Source organism: Gobius niger (assembly GCF_951799975.1).
Source record: "Gobius niger genome assembly, chromosome: 2".
NCBI classification, from domain to species: Eukaryota; Metazoa; Chordata; class Actinopteri; order Gobiiformes; family Gobiidae; genus Gobius; species Gobius niger.
In genome coordinates this window covers 33,313,256-33,328,545 of record NC_136853.1, presented here as the reverse complement: position 1 = coordinate 33,328,545, position 15,290 = coordinate 33,313,256, and the positions used below count along the sequence as shown (strand labels likewise).

General features: G+C 39.6%; 1 protein-coding gene across 1 annotated transcript in view; it reads left to right on the top strand.

The window, feature by feature from the left end:
• The window catches only part of cacna2d1a (calcium channel, voltage-dependent, alpha 2/delta subunit 1a), a 63,580-nt gene that overhangs the window by 24,852 nt on the left and 23,438 nt on the right, over window positions 1-15,290 (top strand). Inside the window, exons 4-10 of the mRNA XM_079582752.1 lie at window positions 3,303-3,362; window positions 4,661-4,696; window positions 5,795-5,918; window positions 10,783-10,914; window positions 11,260-11,329; window positions 11,764-11,814; window positions 11,947-12,046. Of these exons, the coding sequence (XP_079438878.1) occupies window positions 3,303-3,362; window positions 4,661-4,696; window positions 5,795-5,918; window positions 10,783-10,914; window positions 11,260-11,329; window positions 11,764-11,814; window positions 11,947-12,046 (573 nt within the window). The remainder of the gene's footprint in view (window positions 1-3,302; window positions 3,363-4,660; window positions 4,697-5,794; window positions 5,919-10,782; window positions 10,915-11,259; window positions 11,330-11,763; window positions 11,815-11,946; window positions 12,047-15,290) is intronic.

The window sequence follows — 15,290 nt, the reverse complement described above, 5'->3', positions numbered from 1 at the left end:
ACCTCATCATACTGTGTTGATTTTCCCTGATTCACCTGAGTAGCCACCCTTTGTTGCATGTGATTTTGGCGAAGTAGCTACAGACTGTGGCATTTGGCTGTTATTTGCAGCCAAATTACACAGACTGCATGCATGGGTGGAATAATTTGCTGCAGGAAACACGAGTTCTCAAACAAGTACTCCGTGAAGTTGATGCCAGTCTGGTGCAAATCGCTGAGAGCTCTGCCGTTGGGAAGAATCTCTTGGCTATTAGAGCGGGTCAATTTGGACTACACATTTCGTCACAGTCAAATTAAAATCACATTAGTTAGGATACGTAAATGAACAAAATAATCTGTTTCCATTGGGATTTACTCTTAAACCTGTTAATCATGCAGTTTGCTTTGGACCTTTGCAAGTACTATGTTTTGATATCCAGCAGATTGTTGTATGGTTTAGGCTGCTGCACAAATGGCAGTTCACTGTTCTCTCACTTAAGTCACGGGTTCGAGTCCTGGCTCTCCTGACTCTTCAAACACAAAAACAAAAGATGAAATAACAAATCTTACTCTGACAAATCATTTTATCATCGTGAAAACCTAGGGTCAACACAAATGTTTTGGGGTTTATTTGGACATGTGTGAGATGGTCCTTATCTGGTCCCCTGGCGGCTCAACAGGACAGATCTGACTAAAGTGGTGCCAGTCTCAACAGCAGATGCTCAGGCTTCCTGTGCTCCCCCACTCTCACACATCAGTCAGATGGCAGGTGTGCCTTACAGTGTGTCCAGGCCGGGCCGTGTGCTCTCATCACGCTCAATGTACTTCGAGTCAGAAGAACTAAATATTGTATCGATTGATATTCCCAACTTCATTTCACTTAGTTAGTTTGGAGCATAGTAGCTGATAGGCTCGCGCTCTCATCTCACCACGGTCCTGGGTTCAATTCCTGTGCCTCTTCCTCTGTGTTTAGTGGAGTGTTTTCCCTTGTACAGCAGGGTTTCCTCCGCTGTTTCCTCATGGTACTCCATTTCTCGTCATCATGCAAAAACGTGACCAGATCTTGATCCAGCAGCATTCCTCAAAGTAAAATCACTGAAAAGATTTGGCTAATTCAGAAAGCAGGTCAAATCATGGCCGTGTCACCAGCAGCAGCACTGCACTCATGTTTAGTGTAGTGAATGCATCACGTGTCATCTGCAACTGTATTTTTTTAACTGTTCATAAAAGCCTGTCTAGACTAGAGACTTGTGCTGCAAATTAGCTTGTTTTTGTGTCAATAAATAAAAACTGCAGGACAGGTCAGATACAGAGCACATATTTTTCTTCGGGGAAAATTAAGATAACATTAAACTGTCTTTTATTGTGCAGTACTCAATGCTGTGTGAAGTGCACATCGTAATTATCCACTGTACATGCGTTTCCAATGACATCACGCATAGTTCCGGCGGTCATTTTGAATATCGAAGTAGCGTTATGCAGTACTACAACATGTAATAATCTAGTCAGGATTAAAATGAAAGAGAACTGATTGACAGTGGCATTTTTGTGTAATCATAAATCATTGCTCAAGAAGATAACAGTTAAAACATGGCCCCAGAGATGCACGTTTATGTGAAGAAACCAGCAAATGTGGAAAAGGTAGCAGCGCTGTCTAGCGAGCTACAGCAGGATTGATTAAAGATCTGCTTCACTCCTTAGACTGAACACATCAAAGACGAAACAGAAAACCTTTCTCTGTGATTTTTACAGTTTGTCATGTCAACAGAGTCTCCGTCTGAGTCAGTGTTTAAGCTACTCAAGACGTTAGCATGCCACTGGTTAGCAATTGTCAACCATTGGCTTCAACGCGATAAACACGTGTGGCTCACATGAACACTGAGGAAATACTACAGTAAAAGCTCAGCTCTGACCTCTGTCACATGTTGTAGCCAAGGTTTAGAGTGTGGTTCAGGGCTTTCTCTTGGAGAGGTCGGAGCCCGAGTTGTTGAAACTAAATGCTAACCGGTAGCATGCTAACACACTGACTCACTGGTTTCTTCATATAAACGTGCGCTCTCTGGGGCCGGGTTTTTACTCTGGAGCAATGGTTACATGAGTACATAAAAATGCCACTGTCAGTCAGTTGTCTTTCTTTTACATCCTGAGTAGAGATATTGTTACATGTTGTAATACTGCATAATTCTACTTCGGTATTTAAAATGGCTGTCAGAACAACAAAAGTCACATGACTGAAAGGCATGTATAATATACATGCCTAATATACAATAATATGCCCATGCTTGATACTATTTCTGTAGCTTATGCCAAGTTATACTTGAATACAAAGTATTTGAAGTATAAGAGATTATAATTTTTCACATGTGGCATTTTGCTTTGGTTGTTTTTTGCGGTTGTTAGACAGGTGTTCGTGAGCACAGCTATTTTTTCCTAGTGTCGATCAGTGTCATTATTATTGCACTGTATGGTTGTGTAGCAATTAACTTTGTGTATGTTATACAGTAAGTTACAGTATTAGAAGAAGTGTAATGAAGTACGAAATATGTTATAAAAACTGAGAAACAAAAATAACAGATTTAAATCTGGTAATGACTTGTGACGATCCATACAACATCGTATTCTATCCCAAAACATTAAGTACATTTTAAAAACATACTTGATTAGCTGAAATTATGAAGTACAATGCTATTGGGTTGCAGAAACGGTGGGCTGGTGCTTATTGATTATATGCCTGAATGTAAAATTACTCATGTTAGCACAGTGCACACAGTGGTGAGTCATTCCAAAAAGTTTCTCTTTATAACACTGATCAATAGCAGTGTCTTTCACTATTTTTTTCTTTCTCATTGATTGTGATTGTTTCACAGCTGAATGAATTAATTTGCCCATCTTTTACTCAGGCATTAATCTACTTTAATTTCATAAAACACCACATCTTCCTCTGAGTGACTGGAAGCCCTCGGTGTCACACCCATAAGTAGAAACAGCTGGGTTTGATATTTCCCATGGGAAATTAATAGTACAGTGTGTTTTTTGGATCAGGTAGAGATTAAAAGCCGGACCCATTATAAATCCATTAACAAAGTCATTAGGACTAGATCTCAAGAAAGACAGAAATGAGATCTTCTAATTTTAGTAGTCAGAGCTATGCTGGTTTTACATAGGATGTGACTGCCCGAGGGAAAAGGGGGACTTGTTCCTAGAAAAACGGCCTGTGTCTACATGATAAAAGCTAGCACACATACGACTATTACCAAGCCTAGTTTTTTATTAATTACTGTTATTTTATTAATTTGTTTCATTGATTGTTTTTGCTTCTTGCAGAAATTAGCCAAAAGTGCAGAAAAGCTTCAAATGGATCACAAATGGAGTCTTGAAACAGAGGTGAGTTTGATGGGAATTACTACATTCTGCATGAATGCTTTCCATGTCGTGTGGATACTTTACTTTGCACTTTGAACAGGACAAAAAAGCAATAAAAAACTGACAAAAACAGCAAAAAAGGGAAAAAAAAAGTTACAAAAACATGGCGAAAACACGACAAAATTGCAATGAAATAATAACAAAAACACAACAAAAAAGCAACAAAAACGTGACGGCAATGTGGTATAAACGGTTACTATCACTTTTGTAGATTTTAGCTTTCAAATGAGGCATTACACTGTTGCTCTCCAGTTGAGAAGATTTCAGATTTGGGTAAAGCCAAACTGGAGAAAATGCGCTCTATTTAGGCGGGGGATAAGAGGTTAAATGGCATCTTTTTTATTTTTCACATATTGTAATAGTGGGCTTTCTGTAGGGGGTCCTTTGTCTGCTCTGGATCTTATTATATAAAAAGTAAAACGTTTTTATCGATCGTGAACTGACAGGCTAGTTTTTGTTTTTTAATGCTTCATTTTTTTCATATTGGTCATATTGGGGGATGGACAGAAATGCTTTTGATATGATAGGACAAATATCAATGTAAGCTTTGCCGAACCTCCATTTCATTGTTTGTAAAACAAATCATCAGGTACAGGTAATGGATTTGTCTATTTATTCAGTCAAGAATTAAAAATGACACTTTAGTTACTGTATCAATCAGCTATTACTGTTGATCCATTGCAAAGATGATTAGTGTTACGCTATTATTTTTTCTCCTTCATTTCACCAATTTTGTTTATATTTTTTTGCTTTTGTTTTGTGGTGCAAAACTAATACTGGATTTGCATTATCTTTACTCATTGTAAAAAAAAAGATTGTGTTCTCATTCACCTTTAATAACTAGGCCAGTATTACCTTTAATAACTAGGCCAGTTTTACCTTTAAAAACTAGGCCAGTATTACCACTCAGCGTTTCTTTCTAAAGACACAAAGCTCCTGTGGTATTTTTGTCATCATGTTGATAAGTAGTGTTAAAACAGATGGCCAAATGCGCTAATGTCTAAGTACTTCCTACCCTTTACACATGTTCTCTCTACTTCAGTATGGAGTAGTGTAAAAAAGCAAGACAGACAGCAGATGGTACTGCTTGGCACTTTGCTCAGTCTAATCATCTGCGATGATGTTACCTCTGTCTGACTAAAATGAGTTACAAAAACAAAGGCGTTTCACCGATCATGAAAGCGAAACTGTTTTCAGAGCTGGCCAACAAAATGTGCGTCAAATTGTACCTAACTGTTTTAATCTTTTGTCTTTTTCAGGGTGATGACATTGTTTACTACAATGCCAAAGATGATGTAAGTAATGTACTGCTTATTTTGGTATGGAGATGATGTGCAAAAAAAACTGTGATGTCCTTTCTGTCACCGATACTGCTTGTATTACAGATAATATTCAGCTGTACATGCGTTTCTAGTGACATCACGCATCGTTCCGGTGGCCATTTTGAATACCGAAGTAGAATTATGCAGTACTGCAACATGTAACAATATCCCTACTCAGGATGAAAATGAAAGAAGATAACAGTAAACACATGGCCCCAGAGAGAGCGCGTGATATAACCAGCAAATGTGGACAGACGTTGCAGCTCTGTCTGTCGAGCTACAGCAGGATTTACTAAAGATCTGCTTCACTCCTCAGACTAAATTAGCACATCAAAGAGGAAACAGACCAAACCTTTCTTTTTTACAGTTTATCATGTCTGAGTCTCAGTCTGAGTCAGTGTTTTAAGCTGCTCAAGACGTTATCATGCTACCGGTTAGCATTTAGCTACAACCATTGGCAGATGATTCAATCAACAGTCAATGGCTTCAACACGATAAACACATGTGTGGCTCACATCTATGAACACTGAGGAAATACTACACTAACAGCTCAGCTCTGAACACTGTCACATGTTGTATCCAAGGTTCGATGTTTGGAGTGTGGTTCAGGGCTTTCTCTTGGAGAGGTCAGAGCTGAGCTGTTGAAGCTAAATGCTAACCAGTAGCATGCTAACATCTTGAGCAGCTTAAACACTGACTCATGTGTTTTTACTGTTATGTTCTTGAGCAATGATTACGAGTTCATCAAAATGCCAGTGTCAATCAGTTGTTTTTCTTTTATATCCTGAGTAGAGATATTGTTACATGTTGTAGTACTGGATAATAATTCTACTTTGGTATTCAAAATGGCCACAGTAACAACACAAGTCACATGACTGAAAGGCAGGCTACATTGATCCCGGATCTAATTCTCAACACTGTCCCAGAAGGAACAAATTACACAACCATGTCACACTTGTCACTCTCAATTTGACTAACACACATTTTCTTTGTAAATGAGTCTATAGGAAAATGGAAAAAGTTCATTGTGTGTGTTGTTTTTTTGTCTGTGTGTTTGTATCTCCCATGTAGTTCAATCAGACAGACTTGAAGAACCGTTACGTCCCGGACGACTTCCACGTTGACCCTGACTTTAAGCGCCTGGTCTCCTACAACACCACAGCAGTCCACATCCCGACAGACATATATGAAGGCTGTAAGTTTACACATAATATGCCCTGTTGACCACCTTACTGATTGTCCAAGCAGAAGTAACCCTGCCCTGGCTTCCCCCACTGTCTGTCCCTGTCAACAATATGTCAAGTACAGTATAGTCACGTGATGTGCTGCTGCTTACCCTCCCAGCACAGCCTATGCCCAGAACAGGCTGGAATACTTGGGTCTATAATTAGCCCTGATACCAGCGCCACTCTGCACTCCTCTCAACACTGACCACCAGCTGCTCCAGTCCCTCCCATTTAGGACAGCGGACATTTGCACATTGTCACCGATATGCTCATTTTAGGTCTGTTGGACATTAGTGGATATTATAAAGTACATTTTATCTCTTTATTTAAATGATGATATTTCCATCATGAGATTAACTAAACTTCACTGATACATTGCCTTTGGGTCTTAAAGTGACACATCATTGCAAGACCAAGGAGAGGACACATCAGGATTGTGCACTTAACTTTCACCGAAGAGTGAGCGTTATGGAAAGCTCTTTTTTTATTCGTTTTATCACAATTCCAGTACCTTCTGCAGCATTGTATTGCTTTCAGGGTGTTCTGCCTGTCAGAGGATGACCAATAAGAGGTGGGTGGGTGGAGAAAAGTAGATATGTGCTTTAACTAAGAGCTGCAGCTGCACTATTCATGAAAGCTTTGAATAATGATATGATGAACTGATGTGATTTGCATATTATGATTAGGTTTTACATTGTTGCGTCACCCTGTTTTACACCCAGCACATTCAACAAATCCATTAATAGAAATATCAGTTTAACTTTTGGTATGAATGTTTAACAAAACACACAGTTTACTGCTTTGTTCAGCTCCAGCACAGTCTTGATATAATAACTATTATATAACATCCTTTCTTTAACAAAATGTCAGTCGGGGTTTCTCACATACAGTCGTTGCATGATAACTGGGCAGCAACAGCGAGTCACTTCACATAAGTTTGACTATAAATGTGCAGAATGACAAGCCTCTGAGGCGTCTGACTGTGCAGCCATTTTTGTCTTTGCCAAATGGCCAAATGCACTCAGTTATTTTTACAGGCTGCTGCGGTTATAATGATGTGAGCTGAGGGAGGAGGGGCTTAGGTGTTGGAACTAGGGATTGTTACTTATGTGAGTCATCAGTCCAACTTACATTTCAATGAAATCACAGCCCTCATTTAAGATTATGTGCAGATATGGATTCATGTATACATAATTGTGACACTGTGAGTGCTTTGTTAGGGTTATTCTCTGCCCGTCCGTTGGGGATGCTAGATTCTACTATAATATTTGGTCCTGGGTGGGAGCAGTGCTCCGTGAGAGCTGCAAGCGCATGTTGACAGCAGCTGTAGATTGGGCATGTGGAATCTCGATGGTCCAGTGCTGTGCTGTACATTTGCTCTGCTAACGGACACAGTAAGCGATTCAGGCCTGTTCGGGCCTGTTCCCAGTGCAGACACACCACGGCTGCCTTGGTTCCTGTCTTTTCACCTGCAAATTGTGTCTTCAGTCATGTGAACCTAATTGAGAACATATGAACACTGGAAGGAAACTGGAGGTATGTAGAGAGTATGTTATAATGTAGTGAGCTGTGTTTCAACCCACTCGCGCATCTTTGAGTAATCTTTGAATCTTCTCCATGCTATTCTTAGCATCACAGTGCACAGCTCGTAAAAAAGGTCTTCCTTTTCCAAAACAGCTGCTCCTGAGGTCCTACGTATGCAGGAAATACTTTCCCTCTCAACGCTTAATCCTTTCATCGTGAATTAAAAGCACTCGCCATAGTTCACAAGAATTGTAAAGAAAACAAAATATTTTTTGACAAATACATATTAAATTAACTTTTGTCCTCGTTTATCAGCCAACCAACCTGTGTCCTTATTTATTTTACTGTCACAGCAGTCAAAGGGTAAATACTTGGTCCACTACATAACAAATATTGAAAGAAGCACAACAATCATGGAAATGATATGGAAATTAAATAAAGAAGCACAACAATCATGGAAATGATATGGAAATTAAATAACTTGAGTAGAATCAGTGTTAATTAGTATTACTCAGATCATAAAATTATTGAGTGCCATTTTCAGTGTGGTTGCCGAGAGGCTGCTGGGCTTTCTTCCCCATGACAAAACTAGTGTCATTCTCATTTTTCTTGATTTGTTGCTCTAGAAGACAGGCTGCCAATATGACTGTCCAAGTTGCCATAGTGATGTCTATCTAACCCTGTGCATGTGGATTCGGAGGACATGCACTTGGCCACACCCTAGTGCTTTATCTTGTGTGTGGAGGGAAAGCGCTGGTAACTTGATTAGGGGACTTTGTCTAGACGAGGCTGGCGTCCTTGTGGCTTTTACTGAGGCTCACTCAAGGAGAGATGTGTCATCCACCTCTGCTTTAATTGCAGTAGCTTCACAAGACAGCATTCTTGTTCTCTTCTGCTGACCTTGATGTTAACATTTTTTTTTTAAAGTTCATATAGCACATTTGTGTTGTCTTTCCTTGCGTCAGGTTTTAAATTACTTTCCATTTCCCTCTAATTTAGGACAAAGAAACTGTCAATGAATTAGAGGCAAATGTGTCTTTCTCCCCCTCCTCCCACAGATTGCCATGGTTTCCCTTCTGATCTAATGTGGGCGATCACACAGTGATTTAGTATTGTCATAATTCACTGGTGGTCTCTCTGGACATGTTGATGTCTGTGTTGGAAAGAGAAAAGGAAGATATCATTATCTTGATAAAAGCTACCCTACTATATATGAGATGATGCACTAAAACCTCCCAGATGAATTACATCAAAGTGAAAATTAAAACATTCCACGTGAGCTTCAAATTTACTTATGACTAATGTAGCTTTCAAGGTTCCTTTGGTCAGACACTAGAGATGTTGCAATCTCTTACCTTTCCATGTTCCAGCTACTATCTGCAGGCCATCCTCAGAAGTATCACCGGTGTGCAGTGAAGTGTCACTTATCAGCTGTTCTTTCTTCCAAGGTGTGACCAGTCTGACAGTCCTCACAGGTCAAGAATTCCTTTCTAATCCTAGTGTCTGACCAAATGAACCTTGAAAGTCAATCCCTGTGAGGTTAGAATAACTAGAACTCAGTGGCGAAATCAGTAGTGTGTGTTGATTAACAGTATCTTGCAGTGTCATGTCAGAACCTTTTTTTCATCTGATCATATCCACCATATCAAATCTGAGTTGCTGTGCTGGATTCAACCATGATTAAAAGAATCTTAAGTGTAAAATGCCCAAATGAAAGTCGGTGTGAGTGTCCTATTCCTGTACCTTCCATACTGAATATGGATCAGAGGGCTGTGTGCATCTCCTCTCGCTTATTACGCAGATTGGCATGGATGTAGAGAGCATGTTGGCCTTGGCAGAAGATGCGATTCTCCTCTGATGCCCGTTTGCATCAACCCTGTGTGGCACCTGTCAGTGTGAGACATGCACACACAGTGACGTGCTCAGATACCCTAACACCCCACGCCAGCCCTGAGCACACGCTCCCTGTGGCAAAGCGCGTATCACAAAGACTGATTTTTTTTTTTTTTGCGCCACTAAAGCCATGTCCTGTTAGGTTTACAGTGTCTGCCAAAGAGATATCCCTGTTTCACCTTTTTCTCAGCCGAGTCTTTCTTCTTGCGCAACCGCTGTCCTTGTCATGAGTTGGATGCCTTCCCGGGATGCACTAATCAGATGATTGAGATTTGCATCAGTCACTGTATGAATCAGTGGCTTTTCTTTCTTCTTATTCATAGCAGAGGTTGTGGAGAGGTGACCCCAACATTCAACATTTTAGGGCTGAGAACGTGATTGTGAAACCTATCCTGCTAAACAGTTTCTGGCAACTATCAGATGTCAGTGAGATACAACTGATGTCAAGTGTTGTGTAGTGCCAACGAGATGAATGTTGTTTAATGGGAAATGACTCAAATAATGATATTACTTATGATAATTAACACAGTGGCAACAATCACATACTAAATAGCCATTCACATTCATTTCTTCTCCATTCACACATTTGGTGCTTGAACTTGTTAAAGTACTCCAGAAATTGATCCCATATCAAATGAAAATCATCTACCTTCCCTTTTAATTCAAATTTGACTTTTTCCAATTGAACATTGTTGAAGGTTTTTTGTTGTTGCTTAATTTAGTAGGATCAGTCTTCTCGATAACACTGAAACAAATCTGACTGTTTTCTGCTTGTCAATAAAGATTATCAGTTAATGGAAGTACTCCAAAAAGCTCAAGCACAGGGTCAGGGTGTAACTGTATTCCACAAACACCAGGCAACAATTTTATTTTTAGCCTAGTATGTGGTTTTGTTAGGACAATTCCAGAAAGTGAGAGCCAGTGAAACCTGTTCAGGGCCGCACCGATCACAAGCTGTGTTCACCCCATGGAACATCTTGGAAAGCCGTACTTTGGAGCGGTGTAGCCTGTGTAATACTTTGAATTAGAGCAGCCCATGACGAGCACAGACTGAAAATGAGTGGACGTTGTCTTGAGCTTTAGTCCATTGAGATGCAGTGATGTTTATTCCAATGTCCTGTTGCCAAGCTTCTTTTAGGAGATCGAGTGAAGACATATTCCATATCTGACAGGTCATTACATATTTCAGAAATTGAACAAATGAGAGTGTTTTGTGCGTAGTATTGAAATTGAATTGTGATCAGGGATAGACAAATTGTCACCGCTTCATTGGGACACGCTTTGCTCTACAATGCCATTGCAAAGCATTCCCCCAATGGTTCTTTTACTCACCTATGTACTGTATATCGATGCTGGTAGACATGGAGGAGTTTGTTACTATATGATATCTGTATGTCTGTGTTTGTTTGTTTTCAGCCACCATCATTTTAAATGAACTGAACTGGACACAAGGTTTAGAGGATCATTTCCGGAAAAACAAAGAGGAGGACCCCTCACTGCTTTGGCAGGTGTTTGGCTCTGCCACTGGATTGCTGCGATATTTTCCCGGTAAGCAGCACCGTTATCAGCAGAAATAAGACATTTAGACTTGCATTGTGTTATTTGCTTAGCATTTATTAGGCATACTTAAGAAATGCATTGTTATGGCGCAGCTGGTACTCGAGTGGTTAGTTCTGCTACCATGTCGCTCAGACAATTTTGCTGAATGTCTCTCCCTCCTTTGGCTCCCCGTGCAGATCTTATAAAGCCTATGGGCCAAAAATCTTTTTAAGATAAAGGAAAGAAAAGAATAAATAAAATAAATGCATTGCATTTGATTGTACCCTTTTAATGTGTAATGTGTAATTTGTATTTTGTTTTTGTTTTCTTGCATTTACCCCTTACACATGGCAGCATCTCCATGGATTGATTTAGGCAATGCAGCTTCTAAGATTGATCTTTATGATGTGCGGAGGCGGCCATGGTAAGTTACTTTTATGGTTGCATTCATATATGTGTAATAATGCATTTAGCTTTAGTTTAACAAAAAATATAAATTAATAAACATATGTATTTATTTCCTGTAATGAATGAATTAAGTCAAGGATAGAGGGAAAACTAGCACTCTTCTTAACACCCTTTTCAGGCCACAGCAGATCGAAGGTGCAATACAAACGCATCATTCGTCTCCTAAAACTGATTAAAATCTGGCTCCAGGCCCGTGCTAGTCTTTTAACCGTGTTATTAAATTTCATTATTCTCCAAAGCCCTGCAAGTCACGAAGCACTCTCACAAGAACAAAGAAACACAGCTGTTTGTTTTTTGGAAGAAATGGAGGAGAAAACTGATGAGATATGAAAACTGTCCTCATTTATGTTACTTTTAACTGTTGAGACTTTTTTGTGCTTTTTCTCCCAGGTACATTCAAGGAGCAGCCTCGCCAAAGGACATGCTCATCTTGGTGGATGCGTGAGTGACAAATTTATGACTAGTTTCAAATTTTCTCTATCTTGTCATAGCAGCAGTTGTGTATCTTCAATAGGATGTATTGCTGTTTGTTAATAGACTTAACACTTGGTACGTGTCTGTGTGTTATAACAGGAGTGGCAGTGTGTCCGGGCTCACTCTGAAACTCATCCGACAGTCTGTCAGCAGGATGTTGGAGACGCTCTCTGATGATGACTATGTCAATGTGGTCTATGTAAGTGTTACTTAGTTAAGTCATTATGGGTATTTCCTGTGTTTTCATAATTGTTTTACTGAAGGACATTCAGTGCATATGTTGCTTTGCCTGGCTCTGACATACTATTGCCTGTCCATTCAACACAGGGAAGTTAGTTTGGTAACAGAGCAATTGGAGCAGTTTGAAGGGGCAGGCCTAATGCACACATATTGTCAGTGAAATAAACCAATCAGCAATTAGCGCATGTGGCGACTGCTGTAGTCCAATTGACTCTGTGAGTAACTTCAAATCATAACAACGCCCAAGAAGTGACTTCCTGTTTCGATCCAGCACGCTAAAATAAAAGCACATAGCTCGTCTCATTGATTCGTTCAGCAGGTACTTGCAAAATTACAAGAATCTAATTAAATCCACACATTTTAAGTGTTGTGTCTGTTAAAAGTTAGGCAAAAGGAAAGTTGAACTAATGAACTGCTAAACTAATGAATAAGATGGTGCTTTTATTTTGGTGCGCTGGATCGAAATAGGGCGGCGTTGTTATGATTTGAAGTTATGCACAGAGTCAATTCACAAAATAAGAACTGAATATAAACTGATGAGAGCGAGGTGGCGAAATCCTCGACTACTTCATCTATGATTTGTTTTGTCTGCAAGTGATGTAACCTTGCCAATTCTCATGTGACGGTTGTGATTGGTTCGGCCTCAGCCTCCAATCAGTCACTTGTTTACCATGTATGTCCAGACCCACCTTCTTTCGCGCAGAAAAGAACTGGGTGTGGTTTACCAGGCTATATGTTGTTAACTCGGTTCAGGTTCGTAATACATGTTCACAGAATAATATTTTAAAGTAATAGTCAGGGTAGGACTATGTTGAATAAATGCTTAAAGGAATAGGCCACCGTTTTTACATACTAAAATATGTTCTTACCTCACTTTAGACGCGTTAATATATCCCCGTCTGGTCTTTGTCCGTGCGCTCTGTCACGCAAACGGAGCACATACGCAGCCTCTCCCACATGTCACATAGCTCCGAAAAAGCTCACGATAGAAGCTACCAAGCTCTTCCACGTGTTCCCTATTTAAATAAAGTTACGTGAAGTGTTTTCATGCGAAGTATATTTACACAGAAATGTAACATGTCGATTTTATAAGCAAATAAAAAGGGGGACTATATTGTGAGGCGTAATGATACGAGGAGTAAAACGTCCGCGCAGTAACTCCTAAAGGTTATTGACGGAAGTGAGCGGGGGAAGTCTTTAGGAGTTACTACGCGGACGCTGTGCTCCTCGTATCATTACGCCTCACAATATAGTCCCCCTTTTTATTTGCTTATAAAATCGACATGTTACATTTCTGTGTAAATATACTTCGCATGAAAACACTTCACGTAAGTTTATTTAAATAGGGAACACGTGGAAGAGCTTGGTAGCTTCTATCGTGAGCTTTTTTGGAGCTATGTGACATGTGGGAGAGGCTGCGTATGTGCTCCGTTTGCATGACAGAGCGCACGGACAAAGACCAGACGGGGATATATTAACACGTCTAAAGTGAGGTAAGAACATATTTTAGTATGTAAAAACGGTGGCCTATTCCTTTAACAATGAACCAAGAAAGATAAAAAGCAATGATCAGAGTTTTAAATCAGGAGCTCAATAGATAGCAGTTACTATTAAATGACAAGATCTCGAGAGTTGATTGTTATTTATTCAGATCCCCATTTGCAATCACAGAATAGATACGTTGTCTTTCTGTGGTCCTGTTTAGTCCCGTTTCCACTGTGCATTGGGGAAGGTCTGTGCTCCTGAAGTGCAGTTGGTTGGCCCGGCTGTACATCTGTGCTGTGAACATTTTGCTTCATGGCAACATGTGACATACTGCTTGTTTGAATGAGTGGCGAGATGAATCTGCTTGCGAAAAAATAGCATCTTTTACACAAAGCAATTATATGAAACGCAAAACGCCACTCGTAAAGCTTGACATGTTATGTGTGAACCCTTTTAAAATCATTGACCCACAATATAAGTCTCAGTTTAACCAATCCATGACACCTGGGGTTAATGCTACTGAAATTGAGGTAATCTTCATTTATCGTAATTTAAAGGTCCCTGACCCCAACAACAGAGGGAAACTCACCCACTTCACAGCATCGTCAACACCGACACTTGATTTCTCTGTGGAATTTTTAAACTGTAGTCTTTGATGCAACACAATAATGCAAGTCATCTACAGTTTTTTAAATTTGTGTCATGTAAGCGACATTGAAATCTTCTTGCTGTGCTTTTCAAATAACCTAAATCTCACAAGTACTCAGTCATGTGAACATTTATTTTTCAGTTTGCCCTTCCAACTTAATCAGTTATATTTAATACATACAAGCATATGCTCAATTCCACCTTTTCCCTTAATAGAGGAGTGCTTTATGTTTTTGTGCTGTGCTTTCACATCAGCCAAATGAAATGGCTTTCAAAGTTGATTAAAATTGACACTGACTTGACTGGATTGGTTTATTGGTGGCGTTTGTTCAGCTTGGGTCTTTATTTTAATCATATTTTACGTGACAGCAATATTTCAAAGTGCGTTCCTGTTTTGTTTTTTTTAGAAGATTGTGCTAACTGGATATTATATAATGTATAGAAATTCCATATGAGAGACATTTTTGCATAAGTGCAAAGAGAGATTCGGCTGATTCAATTTGTAATTGGGTCCAAGTGAGGCGCAGTCAAGATTGAAACAGATGCTGCTTATTAATGAGCTGTTTCTCAATCCTGTGTGTGTGTTTCGAGAGAAAATGTGTGTAAGAGGAAGGGAACCGAAACTATCTTGTTCATGCATTCTGCTTTATTTGATCTTTCTTTAAAGGGATATTTCAGGATATTTGACATAGGGCCTCATTTCCTAGTTATTCAGAGTGTTGTTGATTTCTGGAGGCTAGTGCTAGGCTAGTGCTAGGCTAGCGCATGTCTATGGTAACTATTAGTCTGCATTAAAAACCTCTTCAATATCATCGGGTAGTCCTCCAAACGTTGCCATATATGATTTGTAGAAAGCTCCTTTGTGAATTATTATATAGTAATGCCGGCCACAGATAAACAGAATACTGTAGTTCCGATAACCCAGCAGATCACTCCGCCGTTGCGTAGCTCACAACCAGGAAGCTGATGCTGCTCAAATATAAGTTATTTTAAATGCAAAATGGTTATATTTAAAGAATAATTCAGCCAACATAGACACTTATATCGGTAGTCTGGTGTTATAAGTGATT